Source organism: Coloeus monedula (assembly GCF_965178545.1).
Source record: "Coloeus monedula genome assembly, chromosome: 5".
NCBI classification, from domain to species: Eukaryota; Metazoa; Chordata; class Aves; order Passeriformes; family Corvidae; genus Coloeus; species Coloeus monedula.
Window position 1 is genome coordinate 1380890 of NC_138785.1, and position 22933 is coordinate 1403822.

General features: G+C 45.7%; 1 protein-coding gene across 1 annotated transcript in view; it reads left to right on the forward strand.

The window, feature by feature from the left end:
• Positions 1 to 22933, forward strand: part of FRAS1 (Fraser extracellular matrix complex subunit 1) — a gene marked incomplete at its 3' end in the record, with an annotated part of 109301 nt that overhangs the window by 25016 nt on the left and 61352 nt on the right. The window contains exons 3-13 of the mRNA XM_082281605.1: positions 8126 to 8233; positions 9572 to 9664; positions 10830 to 10989; positions 11539 to 11672; positions 14270 to 14353; positions 14985 to 15086; positions 15183 to 15374; positions 18627 to 18716; positions 19524 to 19671; positions 21530 to 21673; positions 21967 to 22101. Of these exons, the coding sequence (XP_082137731.1) occupies positions 8126 to 8233; positions 9572 to 9664; positions 10830 to 10989; positions 11539 to 11672; positions 14270 to 14353; positions 14985 to 15086; positions 15183 to 15374; positions 18627 to 18716; positions 19524 to 19671; positions 21530 to 21673; positions 21967 to 22101 (1390 nt within the window). The remainder of the gene's footprint in view (positions 1 to 8125; positions 8234 to 9571; positions 9665 to 10829; positions 10990 to 11538; positions 11673 to 14269; positions 14354 to 14984; positions 15087 to 15182; positions 15375 to 18626; positions 18717 to 19523; positions 19672 to 21529; positions 21674 to 21966; positions 22102 to 22933) is intronic.

The window sequence follows — 22933 nt, forward strand, 5'->3', positions numbered from 1 at the left end:
ATCCGTGTGGACATTGATGCCTGAGGCTTTATGTACCCCAGAGATGTGCTTTGAAGCACACGTTAACAAGCACTCAGTCAAGCTTATTAAAGAAGAAGAATTAAAATGGTTAAAAAAAGCCAGTTCTCAGGTGTTGTTTACTGTAATATCCGGCCCATTCTTGCTGCCTGAGGATGGAGGGAAGATGAGTTTTCTCCTCAGCCTGAACTTAAGGAATGCATATGTTTTGCCTCTGCTAAATATTTCATGGAGCAGCTTCTGTAGGTTAAGACATCACTACAGTGAAGGAGCCAAGTGCTTTGATATAAAACTGTCCCTTTTTTAAACGGTGAGCGTTGGAGAGATTTAGGAACACCCCAGTCTGTTTTCGAGAGTCTAAGTAAGTGCTTATGCATGTGCTCCCTCTTGCCCTTGCTGCTCCAGCCCCCATTACGGACTTGCTGTGTAAACTGTTCCGAGCTTTTACCGCGGATTTATTCTGAGCGAGATGTTAAGTACTGAGAAGGGGGTGAGAGACAAAAATTCATGTGCAGGAGTTGTAGAGGTTATGGTAATCTTTGTCCCTGAGCTTGCTTCTCCTGTGGACAGTCAAATTTTGTAAAATTGGTTTTTCTGTGGAAGAGGAACTGTGGTAAAGGGAGCAAATTGGAGAGATGTTCTAAGTATGGATCATGGTTATTTTCAGAGCAGCTCCTGACATCTTCCTGGCATTGTATTGGAAATCAGGTCACAGAATCATGGTGTTATGCATCGAAAAAATAAATATACTTTAGATAGGATTACAGGGCTTTAATTTTAAATAAATATTTTTTTTGCCATGACCTTTCATGCAGCGCTTCTGAATAATGAAAGCAAAATGAACTGTTCCAGCATGAGCTCAAAGACGTGTGCAGTTTGTTTCCTGTCAAGTGCTGCCACATGCCAGTGGATAATATGATTTATTTCAGACTGATGGCCACTCATGCTAATTAATAGACTGGTACTTCTCCTCCTGAGGCCGACCCATGCCCTTGTTTCTCTGTTTATCTTTTATCTGCCTCATGGGAGGGAGTTTAAATGTGTCACACAACTGTTTCTTACGCCTTCCTCCCTGAAAATCAATGGTTTGTGATTCATCTAACCACCCTTTCCAGCCCTGGAGGTACTTTTTTCTCCACTGCACTTTCTGGCCACGGCTGCTCCCCTGTTGGTGTTATTCCACAGGTTTTGCCTCTTCTCCCTCAGTCTGCTCACTGCTCTTGAACAGGATAATCTTTTGTACCCATGGCATTCCTTCTTTTGTAGAGCAAGATGTAATTAGCTAGCTGGAGTTCTCCTCAGTTGTTTGGTGTCATCAAAAAAATCATCATTTTTGAAGCATGTGTGACCCAGTGAATGCCAAGGACTGTGCTGCTCAACTCAACTGCTTCTTCTCTCCTTCCCCCCATGCTGTCACTCTTGATCCTGATGAACTTGATCACGCTTTTCCTGACGTAGAAGCACACAAATACATATCTCATCTTTGCCCTTTTCAGGATATTTTAAGCCTGATTTTGTTCTTGAACTTGTAGTTTCTGCGTGCCAGAGTGAATTAATTGACTCATTTGTAACAGAAAGCAGCAAGGAGCCTGTGTCTTTGAGTCTAACACTGAGCTGTCACCCACCTTTTGCTGCCATTATTTCGATTTGATTTGGTCATAAGATTGTCACCTGGTTGAATCTCAACAGCTCCCAGTGAACCAGAGGCTCTTGAAACAATACTGGAGGACACGAGGACAGTCTGCACATTTCCTTATTCTACAGGCTTTTCTTCATCATTTTGGCTCAGTAATGAAGCCTTTGTTCTCTGAGATTAATGACTGTGCAGGAGTCCTCTTTCCCTTTGGAAGGGAAGACAGAACCAGTTTATTAATCTGCTGCACAGGGGGCTGAGATGGAAGATGAGGACATAAAGGGTTGTATTTTCTGGGAGCTGTACGGGCCATTACTGTGCTTGGACCCACAGTGACAATAGTAGGATTCGAGGTGTGTAATTCCTCGCTTTGAAAGGATATTTCCTAAATGTGCAGCCTGGAATTGGAGATAGCTGTAAATTTGCTGACATGGCTTGCAAAATTGCTCTAGAGTGGATCGTTGCCTTCAAGAGGTGGAATTAGAGTTACCTGGTGCAGAGCTTCCAAGGGCCCGTGACTGGTACTGAAGGAAATTTCCTTTCTCTGCTGAATCAGCTGCAGGGATTTTCATGGCCTGATGCAGGCTTTTTTTGTTGTTAGAAACGGGATAAAAGGCTTAGTCTGGCTTGTTCTTTCTGCCCCAGCTTAGACGCAGTTAACGTGGAAGCATTTGGCCCACCATAACCTGCATTTTTGATTGAAATCCCGCATCCTGCTGGCAGTCTCACTTCATCATTTGGCACATCTTTGTTGGGATACGCTTGCTGTTGACTGCTGGCGTCCTGGTGGCTCTGCCAGGTTCAATTTTTGAACAAGCAGCATCATTTGAAGGGGGCAGACCATCACCTCCTTGGTGCTTTGCCATAGGCACACCTGCATCCAGACCATCACACAGCAGAGATGGGCGCTCCTGCTGCTCCAGAAATAGCCACTATATTGTAATAAGTGCTATCATTAAAGCTGTGATCAAGTTTAGATTAAATTAATCCCTTATCTCCCTTCTTTTCCACAGCTGTTCAATCAAGCACTCCGGGTCTGACATCCATTAACAGTTTGATATCCATTCAGAAGTCATTTTGGGAGAGGATGTTTGAAATTTGCCAGTTGGCAGGTTAGGAACTATTTGGGTAAAGGGGAGAAAACCCAGCAGGAGGACCCCAAATGTTATTCCTGGATGCTGAGAAGAATTGCGGGTGTGTGAGATTCATCAAACTCAACACACAATTGGGCATGGAAAAAATCTGCAGCATAAGAAAATGGGAGAAAATAGTCATTGTTTTTGCTGTCAGTCATACACTATGTCCATTTATAGATGGATTTAATGTGCGAAGAAAGTTTGCAAACAGACTGCAAGTTGCTTTGGGTCAATCTAATAGTGACAAACCAAAAGGCATTGACCTTTCTACAGGAATACTGCTGCTCCCAAAATATTGACCTGTTGGTCAGAACAAAGATCTCTGCGTGCTGATTTAAATCCTGGTTAGAACCAATGATTTTAAGCCATAGTTTTACTCCTTCTGCCCTGTTTTCTCAGTGCATTTCGTTCATTTGGGCCCTTTCCTGGCGACTGCTTCTGTGTCTGTCTGAAAGATAGTATAAAGATTACAATAGCACCTAAGTATTTGAAGAATATTTTGGAATATCATATCCCTGAAATATCTTAGGACTACTGGGAAATGTTATTTTTAGACTTGATTTTTACAAGGCTGGTATAACTGGTGAAAGACTTTAACAGCTGGAAGTGTAGCAGACTGCTGAACTGTGAAAACAGTACCTTGTTTTACTTTATGTAACTTCCTAATTCCCTGACTGGAAGAAGGGGAAAACTAGTTCCCAATTCCCGAAACAGTGTGTTCATGTTGCTGTGTTGTTAACCAAGCCCTGTGCTTTGCCTTAACTGCTCTGTGCTCTCCCAGGACTGTAGGACTAAAGCTGTTTCCACTGAGAGGAGCTGAATTTCCATTTGATTTCCAAGCCCAGTCGTTCCTGTGTTGTTCTCTGATTGTGTGCATGCTGGAATGAGCCCATTAAAACCCCCTTGTCAAGGAGATTCTGTTATATGCGAGCAAATACCAGATCTGAAAACACACTCAGCAGAGCAACAGCTCCCCATTGCCAAAGATAAAACATCAAATCCAAACCCGAATGGACACTGGGAATCCTTTATGTGTCTCTGAATTATTTTCATCTCCTCATCGCTCCATTAATGGGTATCCCCACACACCGTGCAGTGCTCTCTCCACTTCCCTTGGTTCGGGCTTCTCCTGCCAATTACCTGGCATTGTCAAGTAATTGGAGTGGAAATGACAAATGAAAGCGGCGCTGCCAAGGCTCCTCACTTGGCAGCCGGTGGGCGATGCTGGTAATTGTTACCAAAAGTGTAATTGCTCCGGGCTCTGCCGTCGATTTCAGCAGAGCAGCCTGGAATTCCTCCTCTGAGACACCCGATCCCTGCCTTTTCTCAGTTGTCTCTGGCACAGGAACGACTTGGGAGGTAAATCCAACCTGATACTCAGACTTGGAGCTCCCTTGGGGCATCTCCCCGTGGCGTAGCCTCCCCGCTCCCCAAAGCAGAGTCCAGCAGCCCCTTGGAGAGTTAATCACAGAATCCCAGAATAGCTGGGGTTGGAGGGGAGCTCTGGAGATCACCCAGTCCAAGCCCCCAGCCAAGGCAGGGTCACCCAGAGCAGGTGACGCAGGAATGCATCCAGGTGGGTTTGGAATGTCTCCAGAGGGGGAGATTCCATGGCCTCCCTGGGCAGCTGTTCCAGCACTCTGCCACCCTCATGGAAAGAAGCTCTTCCTCGTGTTCAGGTGGGACTTCTTGTGTTTTAGTTTATGGCTGTTACTCCTTGTCCTGTCACTGGGCACACCAAGAAGTCTGGCACGATCCTGTTGACGCACCTTGGAGAGACCCGTATGGATTGATGAGATTCCCTCTCAGTCTTCTCCAGACTAACCAGGCCCAGCTCCTGCAGTCTCTCCTCCTGAGAGAGGTGCTCCAGACCCCTCTCCATCATCGGGTAATTAGTGGGGTACATGATGAGCAACAACCGCCTCATTTTGGCGTGACACCACAACTCTGCAGCTCGACCCCTGGCTGACACGAAGGCTGCAGCTGTGCTCTGCTGGCTCCACCCTGCTTAGCAATTGCAGCAATGCCACCACCCCAGTGAACAGCTTTACAGGTCCTGGGCGCTGCAGGGGACACCCCAGGGTCCAGTGACATTTTAGGGATGGACTGGATATTTTCAGGAAGCCATCAGAGCTGGAAAGGGGACACAAGCCAGCTGTTGTATGCTTCTTATTTCCCCAGTCACTGCACCAGAATAGCACACAGACTGTTATCTGGTGGGATGACATCCCATTCTAAGTGGCACCTGATTAAATTACTGAGGCTTTTCACATATTAATAGCAGACTCTGATTATTTTTGATTTGTTGGGTACTGCTTTTTTTTTGCTGGGGTAGAGGAGGGACAGGTGCTGCTGTCTGAAGTTACAATAGCCAGTTGAAAAAGCTGTGGTCCAAGAGATTTAGGTCTTTCTGTGCTCTGGTTGATGTGACAGGGTGACAGCAGCAAACCAGGAGCACTCACAGCTGCTCTGGGCTCCCTCCGCGCCCCCTCTGCTCTTTGTCTCTTTAACTTTTTCTTTGCTTTTACTGCTGGTTGTGTTCTTGCCTCCTTCTTTTATCTTTTTCTCCCCTGCCTTTCTCTAAATCCTCATCAGTATTCTCCAAGTCCATCACATGCTCACACTGTGTTCCTGTGTCTCCAGTTTTATTTCATTTCATTTCATCTTGGTCTGGGTGTCTGCAGGCTCAAAAGGTTTGTGGGCATTTCTTGCTCTTTTGGCCCCTGATCTGCAAGCTGGCCCAAGTAATGTAGATGTATCTCTTCTTGCAGCGTGGTGTTTTAAAATTCAGTTGAATTAGCTATCATTTCTTCTTTTGATGTAGGGAAATCCAGGGAATAAATAAATTATAATGGCACTACTTGGTGCTTAAGGAATGCTTTCTGTCTTCAAAGTGCTCTCTGCATGGTATTTCATTATTTATACTGTTAATTATATTAGTACTTGTAAGGGAAAAGGCCCTTAAATTGTCATTGATAAAAATACACTCTCAACAGGATTGGAATCCAACACTTAGATTGCAGCAGATAATTTGTCCACTGAGGTAGAGGGCCGTGGAGAAGACGTCAGGCAGATTTCCAGCAGTTCTTTCAGTGTCCACTGAGAAGTCTTGCTTTATGTTTAAAGCTGTATTGCCTGGGAGCTTTGAAGTGTCCTTGTAGGTACTTGTGGGTGAACACTTACAAAACCTCACAGTAGGACAAATACGTGGGACCCAGACTTTCCAAACTGGACTTTAGGTCTGTTGCCAGGAATCTTAAGCTAAATGTTGAATTGTCCAAAGACCTGGATGCTGAGACCCGTGAAATGCTTGGAAGACTCTCACATCCCAACAAATCAGGTTGTAGTTTCCTGACTATTAACTAGATAATGAATTTTTAAAACTCTGCAGAGAAGTGTTGGTTTTGATCCAGTACCAGGCAAAAGGAATTTAGAAGCAGCTGATTTGAGCCCACAGTTAGGAGCCAGCCTGCTTGGGCTGTGATAGAAAATGGGAGGAAGAAGACCAAAGAGGGGTTTTCTTACCACAAACCTGAGCATTTAAATCTCAAGATGTGGGTAAGGGTGGCTCTGTCCTGACCTTTTGCTATATGAGTTCTTTGGTTATTATTCCACCGTGGAAATGATTTTTCTTTTTTTTTTATTTTAATAAGCACGAGAGGCCGGAGGTGAAGGTTTAGGAGAACCAAGAGATGAGGCACTAAGTGTGCCCCTTCCCTTCCCTTCCCTTCCCTTCCCTTCCCTTCCCTTCCCTTCCCTTCCCTTCCCTTCCCTTCCCACTCCTGGTTACCCCATGGCTGGCTTCCCTGCAGGGAGCTGCCAGATTTCAAACACAGAGCGCTGCTGAAGCCAGCGGGATGGGTTAACTCCGATGTGTGCGTTAGCTAAAGCTTGGCACGCACATCACTTAACCTTCATTTTTTCTCTAACTGCACCATAAATCTGCTGGCAGAGGTGCTGTCAGGGTTTCTGTTCTGCAGCCGCAGCCATGTGTGAGCGAGAGGAGAACCAGCTGTGCTCCTGAGCAGGAATTGCTGTCCCTCTTTGCCTGCCTTGTTGGTGCCTTGCCCTGAGGGGCTGTGCGCCTTCTAAGGTCAGCATTGCCACCATCGTTCCATTAAGAAAATCTCCCTAAATTTCTGATGCTGATGGAGTGTTTGCACTCACCTGTGCATGACCTTTACCACGAGAGAGGAGCACAGTTTGATGTGGGAGAAATGCTTTTGGAAAGCAGGGGAGAGACACGAGGATTGTTTTGCAATGTTTTTGGCTGTCCCACTGTTTGCAGATTGACACTCTTGAGCCAGCACCCGACAGAAGTGCCTGAGCAAGTGGCCAGGTTTTTCAGGGGTTTTTTCTGTCATTAAGCGGCCTACTGGGCCTTTAAGGCACATTTCAGTATTTCATCATTATGCTTAGTTGCAGTTTTAGTAGTTAGCTGTAAATGTGCTCGTAGCAGTCAACTGTTAATGATCCTTCTGGAGCTTAATTTGCCTGAGTTGTACTTTGCCCTGCGAGTAAATTGAAGCAAATCACTACATCGTGTAAATGAGCAGCAAGGTCTGGTCTCCTTGCAAATCCATTAAAAACGAGGCTCTACGCCTGGGATAGGGGCTGTCCATCCTACACAGGAAAACGCCCTGTGTGGTGGGAGTTTAGCCCACTGTTTGTCTATACAACAGGGACAGGGATTGTCTAGTGGAACAGAGTGTTTCAGATGAGAAACTGATCCTCCTCTTCCCATTATCTTGTGGAGGCAGCGTGGGATCACGACCTCAGCGTGGAAGCAATGGAAGGGGGTCAAGCACGGGTGGTGAAAACCCTTGTGAATTAGCTGTGGGTGTTCCAGTTGGGTGCACTGATCGAGCAGTGGCGACAGCTGTTTCCAGACCTGTCAGACCGCCTGCTGGGCCAGACCCTCCTTCGTGGTGTTTTGGAATAAACGTGCCCAGGTAGAGCCCGTTCATACCCGGCCACATGTCCAGGAGTGGGTTTGCCTCAAAGCTGCCTGTGCTGCCTCAGCGCAAGCTGGGATCAACCTGCAGCATGGACAGTCTGCACTTGATTACAGGGAAGTTTTCCAGAGATGTTGTAATCACCTGGAGCTCTTGGAGGTTGGATTATCTTGCTGTTGGAGCTGATTATTGGCCATGCATGGCCTTGTCTTTCAGCTGCGTGCTGGAAGTTGTTGAGTGAAAAGTGCCAACTTGGGCCTGATAAGCATGTGGGAGGGAGGGGGGCTCTGTTCCAGTCTGTCTCTATGGAGTTGTTTGAGACACGTTGTTAAAACAGGACATGCCTTGTGCTGCATGGGTCTCCTTTCCAACTTTATTTGCAGAATAACACGTTCTGGAAGCCAGACTCTTGCCAAAACTGCCATTGCCGGAGCAGTGTTGTCACCTGTGAGCCTACAGTCTGCAAGCCCCCTCAGTGTGACTTCCAGAAGGTAAGGGGCGAGTGTGTGTGGCTGTCCAGAGCCAGACACAGGCTCTGTGTCCTTCCACTCCTCCTTGGAGTGAAAACACGTGGTGTGTGAAGCCTTTGTCCCCTTCATCGCGCTCCAGCCAGAGGCCGGGTGTTGGAGCAGCTTGATCCCAAAGGAAGCCCCTGAACTGGGCTCAAACCTCCCAGCATGAGCCCAGCTTCCAGTCCCCCTTCATTTGAAGGTGGAGCTGGGGCTCCCTCGAAGATGCAGATGGGCACTTTCCACTCTGCTGAGCAACAACAGAGCTGAGATTGTCTGTCTTCCAGCTTCTTCTTCCTCGTGATGGTTGCTGAGCTTTCGTTGTCTCCTGCTTGTCTTTGTCTGGGTCTTCATTAATTGGCCATGGGATTGGTCTTGCATTAACATCTGGATTGCTGGGGTAGAGTGCACAAATAGCAGTGAAAATGAGTGTTTAAAAGAGGCTCTGTCAGTATAATTATATGGCTTTGTGAAGCAGGTTAAAATGTTTCCCAATATGACAGCACTAATGAGGAAATAATTTTGATTCTTACTGGTTTTCCCCGTTATTATCGCTGGGTATTGATTAAAGCTAGACTGAACTATTAGCAATTTTTGTGCTAAAGAGGAGGGAAATAAAGTGCTGTCATGGCACACCTAATAACGAGTGCACGGGATAAAATGATGAAAATCGGGTAAATGAAAAGGTGGGAGCTTTAAAGGTCATGAAGGGAAATCTGTTTCTAGTGTGAAATGAATCTGTGTGACTCCTTGACACGGACAATCTTCAAGACAAAATGCTTAAGTGTTCCAAAAACATCTGGTCATTTAAACATTGAAAAGGCTCACCAAGGATCTCAGAAGAAAAATATCCTTTCATGCTTCAAGGCTAAACCGCCCATTGAGGATCAAGGTCAGAAATCACCATCCTTCTCCATGGTTTATTTCTTATCTACTCATTATGAGATTTATGCAAATGTTGCTGATCTTGTTTCAGCAACATCTGTCCCTTGTTTCTCAGTGGCCTTTCAGTGAAGAATCTTGAGTTTTGTCTTGGACAAGTGTTTTCTATTCTTTGAAAACTGATTTGGCTGGGGAATTCCTAGTTGTACTGTTAGGGTGTAAATTCTGCTGCTATTTTGAGGGTAAAATGTTCAATGCACAAAGTGAGGTGTCACCTCTCTCAGCAAGGGGATGTGGTGTAGCAGCAATCTATATTTCCCTTGAAACCTTTCCTGTCTGAACTGGGAGCACCAGGTCCAGCAAGGCCTCATGGCTTCGCCTTCATGTTAAAGTCCCTATTTGATGTCAGCTGCTTATTGGAATCCTGTCTCTTTTTAGGGAGAAGTGCTCCAGATAGCCTCCAACAAGTGCTGCCCTGAGTGTGCCTCCCGAGCTGAAGGATTCTGCCAGCACGAAGGACAGATCCACAGCGTGAGTGCTCTGTCCAGTTCCTCAGCTGGGACAATCCTTACCTGTTTTTAGCTCCCCGCTTGGTTCAGCCAGTGGAGGATGCTGAGCTGGTGTGCAGGGGAAGGATAGATCATTGTATTTATATCCTAGCCCTGTCAGATACTGGAATTCAGCAGGAGTTTGGTCAGCACGGTTTGCAGAAGGGGAACATGTCACTGAGCAGTTGTGTGTCCTGCATGGCTTAATGGGAGAAATTTCCCCACTTGTTCCTTCCCTTTGCTGTTTCTGTGGATGACTGAGACAGTGCAGTAACATCAGGAGGGGAGCAAAGCACAGTGAACTCGACATATTAGCTGTCCTCAGAGAAGGCTTTTCTCTCAGCAGCCATCTATGGCTGCTGGAGATTGATTGCTGCTCTGCGACCTGGGTTCTGTATTCTGTAATCCTGAATTATTCAGGAAGCAGGTTCTGGGATGTGGTTTCACCTAGGGGGGCTGAAAGGCCAAAACAATCAGAGTAATTGTCTGGAGATAAGAAAAAAATCACGATTCATGGGTAGTAGTTAATGAATCATGTCAAACAACTGGCAAATGTAGAAAAATGGCTTAACAGCAAACTCAAGTCCTATGTGTGGTCTCTTACAGACTTTTCTGTTTGACAAGAAGCAAGTCAGGTCCAAATCTCAAGGAATATGCTAAAATGCCCACACATTTGCATATGTGGACTGTATTGTCTACACCTGAGATGGATTTCTCAACCCTCTGTTTCAGCATGAGGCATGGCCAGCATGAAGCTGGTGCAAGCTAAACAAAAACAGGAGGGGTAGCACACCCTTCCTCTTCTCATATTTCTTTGTGCCTGTGATTTGGTGCTGCTATGTTTTATCATAATACATTACATTTCTTCTTATGCCATTGCTGCATTTTGCTGTGTGGTTCTCTTGCTGCAGCTTTTGTCTTTTGCCTCTTTTTGAGCGTCCTTTGGGTAGGCATCCCCACAAAGATATGGACACATTTGTACCTAAAATCACATTTCACATCCCAATTCCACTGCCAGCTGGTCAGAAAGCTACTTTTTGTCAGTGGCAAGTCTCATCCTTGAGAGAGGAGGGACTTGAAAAGGGACAAGACTTATTTCCAGGACTCACTGTGCTTTCTCACTGTGCCTTTGGTTGTGTTGTGTGCAGCATGGCACGCAGTGGGCCAGCTCGGGATGTGTCCAGTGCTCCTGCACCCATGGGAAGGTGACATGCAGCCCCAGGACCTGCCCAGCCCTCACCTGTGGACAAGGGGAGCTGCAGGACACTGCCCAGGGCTCCTGCTGTCCCAAATGTGTGGGCCGTGGTGGTGAGTACTGCATGTGAATGGGGGACTGTCTGGTTCTATTGAGCTGAGCTCAGAACATCCTTTTAGTCCCAAATCTGGAAAGCTTGTCTTTTCTTGTTCGTTTTTGTTGGGAAGACTCTGGAGTCAGGCACGTCTCTTAATTCCCTTTCTGTCCTGCCGCCATATTTACATTTTTAATGGCTTCTCCCATGGGCCAAGAGGTGGGGACAAGCTTTAAGCAGTGAGCAGATGTGCCTAATAAGTCCTCCTTTTGGAGATTAAAATTGAGAAAAAAAACCTCAGGTATTTCCAATGCACTTGGACTGCAAGTTCCAAGAATGCTTCTTGGATGTCTTTTCTTGTAGAATCCAGGTGGGAGAAGTGCATCCAGAGCTCTTAATTCACAACCCCCTTGGAAACTGGAGGAATTGTTACTCTCTTTTACCTGCTTTGACAAACTGCAGTTCTGAATTCTGAGATGCACAAAAGCTGTGCTTTTAATTATGGATAACAGCAAGAGGTTAAAGGGTGTTGGAAAAGAAACTCCCCCTTTGTTTTCCTGTCCCTTAGAGCCTTGCTCCTTCGATGGCCGCGTGTTCCAGGATGGCGAGGGCTGGAGCCTGGGGCGGTGCTCCAGATGCGTCTGCAGGGATGGCGCAACTCAGTGCTCCACAGCTTCCTGCCAGCCTCTGCTCTGCAGCCAGGTCAGGACCCTCCAGCCTTCTAGGAATGTTCCTCAACACCTCCTTTTCCATGGGCAACATGCATTTCTCCTGCTGGGGTCCAAATTAGCAGGCGAAGCTTCTGGGTGACAAGTGGGCAATTTGGGAAAGGGGTATTTGACCTGCGGAAATGGTGTGGAGCGATGGTGAAGCCCGTGCGTGTCTTCCTTAATACCTTCTTTCCCCACCATTTTATGTTTCTCATCCCTTTGCTGCCTAATTAAGCACAAATTCTGAAGAAACTGCTTTTTTTTTTCCTACTAAAAAAGTGATCTAGAGTTGATCAGGGAATGTTTTTATTTCTGCTGAGCGAAGGAATGAAAGCACAAGATTCATAGTGGGGTTTATTGCCACAAATTTCAGTGTTTGGTTTGCAGCTGGAAAGTTTGATTTGCAGGTCCTGTTTAATTTTTTTTTTTTTTACAAGAACTCTAAAAATGCATTTGAGAGTAGTTCAAATGTGGATGAAATTCCCCTTTTAACTTTAAGGAGCTCAGAAATACAAGGTAACTTGAGCTGAAAGAAAAGTTTCAGAGCAGTGTGTTTGTGTTTAGAAAACAACAAAACTGGGAAGAGGACCTAGGCAAGCTCATGGTTTTAGTCCAGCTAGGAGAACAAGGACATTCCTGTTTCCAAGGTCTTTGCTGTGGACAAGTGATGAGTTTTTAGCATTTGGGCAGGAATCAATGCAGCCAAAACCCTACAGGATTCTACACAGCGTTAACACAGGGTTAGTAAAGGCAGCAAACTGTACACAGTACTCCAAACTCTGGGCAAATCACTCAATTTTTAGAATTTGTGTTATTATATTGAACGTGCTGAAGGGTGTGACTGTGCTCTTTGGATCCTTTTCATTGGGCCCATTGTACCCTTTTTTTGGGCCCCTTGGTGTACTCCTTTCCAACAGCATGCCTAGAACTGGCTCCCTGGAAATCCTTGTCTCTGACCTTGACTTTATGTTTGAGGGACTGCCATTTTCTGATTCTTTCTGAATCTCTCACCACACTCCAATGATTGATCCAAAAGCTCCCTGACTGAGAATTCTTCACTGAGAAAACCAAAAGCAATACTCATAAACTTTATTCCATGTTGATGCTTTCCCAGCTTTCTGTTACTGGACCAGATGTTTGGACAATTAACACTTTTTTTTGGATAGAAGAAAGCCCACCTGTTCGTGTGTGTGTCCTAATTGTGTTTTGCTTTGTCCTGAGATATTCCATTAGTGTTAATTTACTAAGTACTCTGCATTAAAACAAATTTATGCCAGCTTTAGAGCCCTCCTTTCCCACTCCAACTGGACTGGCGTTACCTGCTGAGCCATTGCACTAATGTTTAATCAGCAATCATTAGGATCTAATTTATGAAAACAGGAGTGACTGTGTTGTTGCTGTGATGTATTTGAGAATAGTTGGCTGGCAGCATCCAAGTTAATGCAGCAGAAAGCCAATTCTGATGATGTTCCAGATATTTCCTACCAAGGACATTTCCCTGTGGAAGGGACATTAGCAGGATGTGCAAGGAACCTGTTCTGATCTCAATTAAACCTAACATTTTCTTGCATGGGCCTTTATCTCTGTCCCTTCCTTCGTTCTCTACTCCATCAAAAGCTAAGACAAAAATTCTCCCAGGATTAAACTCTCATCTTCCATCTTTCAGATAACTTTGCTCTTCCCTAGTTACTGAAGGAAAATAATGCAAAAAATTCCTGTTGCATGCCACCAAAATACACAAAAAAGTTCTTTTAACTGTGCTGGGAAATCTGTCCTTGGTGACTTTTGTACAAAGTCTCCCACTCTTTCTTTGCAAGCTCAGGATCTGACTAATGAAGAAGATGAGGTGATGGTGCTTGGCATTCCTACTCTAATTGCAGACCGCCAGTCTGTCTCTGCTCATCCTGGTGTGGCTGGAGGGAGGTGCTGATGAGCAGTGCTGTTCCAAACCACTGGATGGACACAGACTGGGAACAGTGGAATTAGACACCTTTTGGATGGTTGGAGTTGAGGCATGCAGGAAAAGTTACATTGGTGTGAAGTGCCAGCCTTTTCCAATGTGATTTAAATCTGTCATAAAAACCCTGAAATTAGAAAAATCCAGTTTTAAGCATAATTTAACATCTGTACAGACAGTATAGATGGATTTAACTAAAACAGTGCAGATGCCTGAGAGGTGGTGAGTGTAAATCACACCTTCGAAACCTCAAAATGTGGCCATTCCAGAAAAAAACTCCTCTCATCCATCTCCTGCTTTATTGTGCTTCCCTGCATAGCTGTATATTTATTTTTTCCTCTGTATATCTGTATGCCTGAATATGAGCACTTTATGTCATGTGAATGAATTTGTCTGCATCTCTCCATGTATTCAGACCTCAGTTGCCATCTAAATAAGCCCAGAAATTGAGGAGGAGAAAACATCTTCCAAGCCTTTTACTCTGCTCTTTTGCTGCTTTTTGGGCCAAAACGAAGCCTTGAGTGGCAGTGGGATATCCCACAGATACTAAATGCCTGGAATTCTAAGCACTGATGCTAACCCCCCCATTAACTGTTCATGCTTTCTTTTCCTTGTCTCTGCCTTCTGTTTAGGATGAAGTTATGGTTCTGCCTCCTGGAAAATGCTGCCCAGAATGTGTCCCACAGCCCTGCTCGGTGTCAGGAAGAACGTTCCAGGTGACTTGTGACAAACCACACCAAAACCACTCCCAGTTTTTTGGCACATCTCTCTTTTCCCTTCTCCCCAGCATCTGACTTTCTGCCAGCACTGATAGCTTAGTACAAACACTTCTTTTTTCCCTCCTGGAAAGGCAGGAGAGCTGAAAGAAATCAGGCCTAGATAAGAATTTGCTGGCCAGCAGAAAGGAAGTTTGCAGGGTGAAGCAGATGAGGCACTTTCTTTTCACACTTGTTTTGAAGGAGGAAAGCAGAAAGCACCGGTGGTCAAAGTATTTATAGCTTTCATTTTTCATCTGGAATGAGTTTAATGCATTACTTAATGAATATATGTATGTGGGATTTTTCTGTCAATGATTTTTTTTTTGGCTAATAATAGTAGTTCAGGCCTCCCCAATGCCATGAGCTTGCAATTAATGAGAAATACACACCCACAGTGTCATCTAGACCTCATCCCTCTTCTTCCTGTTTGCTGATCATGTAGAGATCAGCATTTTTTAAGAAAAGTTTATTATCTGATAGAGACGTGCAGAAGGAGCCATCATATTCCGTAAGCAGCTCAGGTTTCTGGAAGGAATTTGGTTATTTGCCAGGAGTGTTAAACAACTGTATCCATGTTCCTTTTCAACAGCATGGGGAACAGTGGAAAAAAAATGCCTGCACTGTGTGTGCATGTCAGAGAGGGGAAGTCAGATGTCTGAGGGAGACCTGTGGCTCTGTCACCTGTGAGAAGGTACTGAAAAATTACCCACCTCTGATACCCCAGCTACACCTTCTGCTGTGCCAAGGGCTTCAGACAGCCCTGCTCACTGCTGGGTGATGTTTTCAGGGGGAAAACAAGGTGCAGCACCCCGGGAAGTGCTGTGAGGAGTGTGTGTCTTCCAAAGGGAGCTGCTTGGACGGTGGCACCATCAGGCACCACGGAGAGATGTGGAACAGCACCCGCTGTGACTTCTGCGTGTGCCAGGAGGGGCAAGTCACCTGCCAGGGAGCTGAGTGTGCCAAAGTAGAGTGTGCTAAGGTGAGAAAGGCTTTCTTCTACCAAGATGGATGTGTCAAGTCTTGGGATTTTTTTTTTCCCCTCCCTTTTTCTTTTTTCTTGACTTGAGATGCTCCAAAAACCGGCCCTTGTTTTGTGTGATCCCCTCAAAAACATTTCACAGGGAAGGAGAGCAAACCTGGGATTGCCCGTGCAAGTTTGCACAGTGGGCTTCCATTGTGAAGCAAACCAGTGTGAATCAGTGACTAATTTAACTTGGATTCCCTCCCATGCTGTGTCTGCCTGCTGTAGTGGAGGGTCAGACACACAGAGGGTTCAGTGGTGATCATTGGATTTACCAGGAGCTGAACATGGGGAAAATGTACAGGTCAGAGATAGTTAAAAGCTTAAGAAATGTTCATTTTATGCTCATTCCGTGTGCTACAGTGGCCTTCAGTAAGGTAGCCTGGATATGGAAGTTGGTGTTCTACTTCTCTACATTTTTTCCATGCCACTCTTAGCATGGAAGTGAAGCTGGCAAGATGTTTTATTCCCAGTGCTGTTTACTCCAAAACAAATATCCTCCCAGCCAGGTTATGTTATATTTGCTCTGCAGTGGATGTGCAAAATGCATTAGATAGGGTTGAATGCTTCATCCACACATGTACAAATATGCTTTGAATTGGGTTTTTTTTGCAGTGGGATAAGACTTCTGTGTTATTTGTCACTGCAAAGGCCGAGAGGATTGGGATTGCTCAGCCTGGAGAAGAGAAGACTTTCAGGAGACCTAATTGTGGCCTTCCAGTACCTGAAGGGGCTCCAAGAAAGATGGAGAGACTATTTACAAGGGCCTGGAGTGACATGATAAGAGAGAATGGCTTCACACTGACAGAAAGTAGGCTTAGATTAGGTATTAGGAAGGAACTGTTCCCTGTGAGGGTGCTGAGGCCCTGGCACAGGTTGCCCAGAGAAGCTGTGGCTGCCCCATCCCTGGAAGTGTCCAAGGCCACTTCTCCTTTCCAACTCAAATGTTTCTGTGATTCTATGATCTGTTTTAATTGGTGGGCTCTTACCTGTTTTATACCTACTATTCCACAGTGTCAGTGAGGAAAAGGGAAGGAATTGTAGCCTTCTGGGTTTTCTGTCTCAGTGGTGATGCTTTTCTGGTGACTCTGTGTGTGCTAAATCTTGAGCAGCAGCACCCTTGTGGTGTGTCTGAAGTCCAGCCAAAGCCTGGACATAATGGTTTCACTGGATTAGGTTGTTTTAATGAGTGTTCAAAGGAGTGAAAATCCATACATGGACTCCCAAATGGTGCCAAAAAGGGCGTATCAAGGTATAAAAGTGTTTGTTCACCTGTGACTGTGCCTTTGAAACAGCCAAAATGCACTGAGTGGGGGACCCAAAGTCACCCCTGCCATGGTGCTGCTGCTGATCACCTGACCAGAAACTGCACAGAGAGATTTTGCTGGATGAAAAGCCGTGGTTGCCATAAAATCTTGTGCACTTGCAGCTGTTTGAGCGAGCTGCCTGCGTGCTCCTGGCTGTAAATTGGATCATTTACACTAATGATGATGGCGTGCTGTCATGGCTCAGTGGGGAGGATTAGTTAATATTCACGCTCACATCTTGGGTACTGACAAAAAAATTCCATTATTCAGAAAAGCCAGGGGTGTTTTCCAGAACAATAGCTGGAGATGTTAACGTGTAGAGTTCAAAACTCCCCAAGCCAGGGTTGGTCGTAGTTTGCCTCAATAGTGCAAGATGTGCCTTAATTGATTATAAGAAAATGTTCATTCAAAAAACAAATGCTGTGTTTTCTTTGTCCTTTGTATTTTCCTTCTGAAGTTGCAGGTCTGTTTATTTAGGCACCTGCCTCAATAAATCAGAGCCGACGTGAAGCCAGGAGCACTTGGATTTCTCTCTTCATAAGGCACTATTAGTTTTCTGGTCACATCATCCTACTCGAAGTGTAATAATGAGGCCACAGATAGGAACTGCAAGAGGTTTAGCTCCAAACCCTTTCAAACAAACTTGTCCAGCAAAGTGTCCATGTTGATTCTGACCTAATCCTCAAAAAGCCATTTTGAGCAGGCTGTGAGCTGGGAGTACATGTTCTCAACCTGGAATATGATCAATCTCTCTGCAGCAAAGCCACAAGTTATCTCCCACAGCCTCTCCCTTTTCTGAGCCTTGGCAGAGCAGCGTAGCTGCATTTTTTTGGGCTAGGCAAGCCATGTTGCATGGATAGGTGCTCCCAGTTTTCCTATAGCCTGTGTTTATGCACGTGGGTGGGGATGCGAGAGTTTACAGTACACAGTAGTGACATGAGATCCAAACCCTGCCAAAGGCATTTTGGAGTAATTGAAGAGCAGAAATGTATAGAAGCAGCAGAGAGAGATTTAGGCCGTGTGTGGTCCTCGGTGACTGAGAACCAGATGGCTCCTCCTCTGTTCCCCTGCTCAGGAATGCACCTGGGATGCCAGAGCATGGCCTGGCTTAGGCGTTCTCCCTTGGGGAACCCCACAGTGACCAGTGCTGCTGTTACCTTGGCTGTGTCTTTAATAATTCCCATTTGAAAATAGATTGTGCCAGTGTGGCACAGGGAAAATTATCCTGGAACAGACATGCAGTTGGCATAAATCAGAAAAAACTATTTGGTAATCTTGGAAACTGAAGCTGTTTCTTGTGAGCTGTGTCCTGGTTCCCTAGGACAAAGTGTCTCTCTTTTCTAAATGTTCAGCTTCTACTCGGGCACAAAGAGTTGTGGTGAATTGGGGCACTTTATTCCTTTCTCCTGCTGCTAAATTCTTATCTTCAAACCGAAGTGATTTAAGTGAAATCTGCGGAGTTGTATGGTTGTGACAAAGGACAGGCTTTTTCCATCTGGGATAAATAGAGCATGTGCTTTGAAATTCTCCTGGGAAAATAAAAGTAGAACATTCAAAATGAAGGTAAGCTTCTGTGCATTGAAATCTTGAGGTTGGTCCGGTGCAATCCTAGTGATCCACAGTAAAAAGGGGGAGTATTTCTCTGCGGGATTTAGGGATGAAATAATGGCCTTATCGCTGAATTCCGAGGCCTTTTCTGAGGTTTGTTCTGCAACTGCAATATTCACTAAGCACATTTTTCAAACTATACCTACAGAGATGAAGTGGGATAGAGAGAAGATAAGGTGAAATTAGATATTGGAGATTGCATTCCAGGGCAAGAGCTGTTCTGCCTCGGCATTCCACAGTGGTTTTGGCCATGTTGATTCCGTTTGCATTGCTGCAACCTTTCTCTTCTTCACAGGGTGAAGAATTAATTCATTTAGAGGGGAAGTGCTGTCCTGAATGTATCTCCAGTCATAGTTACTGTGTTTACAAAGAACATACCAAAGCTGTGAGTATCCTTGTACTTTGGAGCAGGGAAGAGTGAGTTCTGCTCACAAAGGTTTGGAGGGCTTGGCTCTCCCTCTCCGGTTCTGAGGAGGATATTATTTGCAAGTGTAGCAGAAAAGTAACCCATTAATATTGCCTGCAGATTGCTTCTTGTGTGCATCTGCTGCAGAATTTCCTTGGTCTCCTTTGTGCAGTTCAATCAATCATTCCCCTTTAATGTTTCATATCCCTACTCATAGGTTTCCTGCACATTTCTTAAAGACAGTTGGTTTTAATCCTGTAAAATAGAAGCTGGGGCAGTGTGGAGCTTTCTGCCAGTGTATCCCACTGATTATAATCTTTACTGCAACAGGAGCCCATTATTAATATTTTCAAGGAACTTCCCTCTGAAGTTAAAGATAGAGGAAACATTGATTATCTTGGTTTAAATATACCAGTAGTGGACTTCTCATTGCTCTCACAGATGAGGACTGGAGCTGATAAGCTGCTCTTTGCCAACAGATGTGGGAAATGAGAAGTTTAATCAATTGCTTGGGGTTTTTTTAGATGCTGAGCCTTTCTTTGCTCAGACCCCTTTCTCTGCCCTAGGTGAGGTAAAACACTAAGGTGTCAGGGTTTTTCCAGCTGGTGCTTTGTCCTTTCTGAGAGAGGAGCTGGCAGAAAAGCTTTGTGATCATTTGAAATGCCTGCTGTCTCTTTTGTGTCGACCCCTTCATCCCCGCGCCGTTTCACCCGGAGATCTCCATGCCCGGCAAATCCACTCAGTGCCAAGGCTCTCCTTGGCTCTGAAGCCGTGTTTCTCCTGCAGAACGGGGAGACCTGGGCAGAAGGGCCGTGCCGGGAATGCGAGTGCCGGGACGCGGCGGTGACCTGCTTCCAGCGCTCCTGCCCGCCCTGCCCGCGGGGCAGCCTGCCTCCGGAGGGGAAGGGAGACTGCTGTCCGCGCTGCCGGCCAGGTACAGAGCCAGGGCCGTCCTTGCCTTGTTCGGGAACCCCTGCGCCCTTCGCTCCCCCAGCCCCTGTCTGATCCCCGCATGGAGTCTTATCTTGTCTCCACTTTGCAGTTGCTAATTAACTCGTTTCCGTGCAATTCAGTTCTTAGGTAGGTTTGAGGCTCCCAGTGACTTCCCCTGGTTTAAATGACAGCTTTCTTTTGGCAAAAGAAGTTCTCCTTAGGATTGGTGTTTTGGAAGTGTTATGTGTTTTTCTTTTTTCTTCCACCTCTCCTTTCTGAATCCTAGCGTGAGTTTTGGAGTTTATGGGCTCCTGATTATTTCTTGGGAGTGGGAAGAGGAAAGAATGTGCTTACACTGCTGTTCCACAAGCTCACCTGAGGCTGAATGGCTGCCAGTTAATAATTGTTTGGAAAGACTAGGATAGCCTTGGCAATATGGTAATTTTGCCTACAAATTCCTTTTTCTCCAGGATATTGTCATTCCCCTGGATTTACCTTTCATAGTTGGGAGGCTTTAGCTGTGGGTTGCTAGGTTTTTTTGTAGCTCTTCTTGTTGCATTCATATAACTTTGGTTTTATTGGGGTGCTCCAGTTAATGTTTTATCTCATTAAGAAGTAAATAGCTTCACAGTTTAATTGTGCTGGAGTGCCTGGGCACATTTGCCATCTTCTTGTTTTAAAGCTTGTTATTTGTTGCATGCTAATGGAAATGCAAAGCACTACAGATAGAAAAGTGAGGAAAACAGGGCTTAGACAGCTCTGATGGAATTGCCCTGGATTTTTGAGAGGGAACAGCATCTGCACAGGCTGCTGAGGAGGGGACAGATAAAAGTCTTCTCAGCCCCTCTCCCTTCTGCTTATCAAGAAGTGCCTCTGTCTGCTGGTTATCCTTGAAAATCTGGCCATTTAGCTTCCATCAAGGTAGCACTTTGGAAAACCCAAGCTTTGGAGTCATGGTATTGGACCTACAGAGCCAAACTTGCACTTTTTGTGTCCTAAAAGGTAACTGGCAATTTCCCTTACCCAAACCTGCTGTTTTCCCTCTGTGTTTTTCTGTCTTTCAGTGGTGGGGATGAGAAACAAATGCAAAATGCAGCTTGCAGCAGTTCAGTCTGTGAGCCCAGAACAGCAGCCCCTGCTGCATCTGCTTCCATAAAGCCAGCAAAAATTGATTGCTGCTTCTCAGAGATGTGCTGGGGGGAGCTGGCAGAGAGAACCCACTCCTTCTCAGCCAGGGGAAAGCAAAAAGCCCCTGGGCACTGCTGTATTTATGTTAAAACCAGCAATTACTCCCTCTCACTGAGAACTTTTGGCTTGGAGCCTCCCTGAGAACACTTGGCTTGGAGCAGAGAGGCCTTTTTTGCACCTAGAGAAAAACTGCATCTCTCCAAGTACCTGTGTCCAGGAATTACTTCTGTGGTGCTGTGGCATCAAGGTTTTTCTGGAGGGGGAGCAGTCTGTCACCTGTACTCTGACCTGGCATGGACACAGAGTCTTGACTCACGGCAGGGTTTGGCTTAAGGACTCTCAAATTCAGGTTGTTTCGGACCGTTAATTTCTGGTGACTTCCAATTTTTACTGCTGAGAAACCACGTGGACAATGAATACCCTTTTAATCAATTGCCTAGAAAATCTGAGTCTATATAATGACTTCTCACATACTAAACAGAGCCATAAAATATTTAGCCGCTTCGATATAATCTGGTACATAAAATCCCTCTCCAAATCTAGCACACCTTGTACCACCCAGAGAAATAAGCAATGAATTTCACTTTGATTTCCAAGTTGTGTTGTTCTGTTCCTTCCTGGCTGCCAACACTGCTGCTCTTTTCCCCCTCTGTGTGTTCTCCCCCTGCCAGGTGCGTGCCACCCAGACTGTGAGAGCTGCTCCCAGGCCTCTGATCACTGTGACTCCTGCCGGGACCCCAGGAAGCGGCTGCAGGACGGGCGCTGCGTGGAGACGTGTGAACGGGGCTTCTACCAGCACGGGGGGGCCTGCTTAGGTAACTTCTGCAAGGGGTTAGACCCCCCTTCTGTGCTGCATGCTGTGCTCCTGGCCACGGGATCCCGTGGGTTCCTTCTGAAGAGATTGCCCCGCTTTGGTTGGAAAAGCATTCAGGCACGAGCTGTGCTGTAACCATGAGACTTGGTGAGGTTTCAGACGGAAGCAGGTGCAAATTCCTGAACTCTCCAGCTAAAATGAGGCAGAACCGTCTCATTTTGTCGGAGCAGGGAGGGGTCTTTCTGCATCAGGTATTTGGGGTTGATTTTTCTTCTCTCTTCTTTCTCCTGGAAGCCTGCAATGAAACCTGCTCAGCCTGCACCAATGGATTTGAGTGCTCCTCATGCCAGACACCCCTGCTGCTGAAGGACGGGCAGTGTGTGACTTCCTGTGGGAAGGGCTATGTCCAGGATCAGCTCCTCTGCACAGGTACCTCGAAGCAAAAGAGGCTGCAGTCCTCTGTGGTGGCAAAAGAGCAGGCAAAAGCCATACCAGAGCTAAAACCCCCCTCTCCTGCAGCATCTGCTGTTGACATAGGTGTTAATGTTCACTCTAGAGTAAAGGAAGGAGCGAGCAGAGGAACCAAGTCATACAGGGTAAAATTGATTACCGCTTGGGGAAATATTAATGACAGCTCCTCAGTGGAGCAGTTACGCTCATTTTGCTCATCTTGAACACTGATGTTTTTCACCACCGACGTTTTTCACTTCCTCTTTCAATTGCAGTTTCACTTGGAAATGTGACTGTGTGTTTTGTGGTGTGAAGGGTATGGAGCAGGATGTGTGCCCTAATTTTGCTCATGATGGGACACCCTGAGCCTTGCCTTTTGATGCAGGAGGATGTGTGTGTTTCTTTGGCTTCAGGGCAGACTGCCTGTGCCTGCTCATGCCAGCCCTTTCAGGATATGGTACTTTGAGGTGTACAGAAAATTGCTTGGAGGGGTGGGGGATTGATAGGACTCAGAAGACACTTTCTGAAGAAGTTTCCTGCTTTGTTTTGCTATTCATTTGATCCATACTATGCACTCTTCCTGGAAGTGCACTGGGCTCACTGCTCTCAGGAAGCATTTTTACAAAGTAAATTAGTAATTCTATAAAATGCTGAGATGTGTCTAAATTCTTTATCTTAGCAGTTGGAAAACTGGGAGTAAGATTGGGAAGTTAGCTTTCTCTTTGATGGAACTATGACAGTGCTTTTACGGGCTTCTCCTGCTCCTTTGAAATACTTTAAACTCTTCCCAAACTGTAAAGCAGCTGCTTTT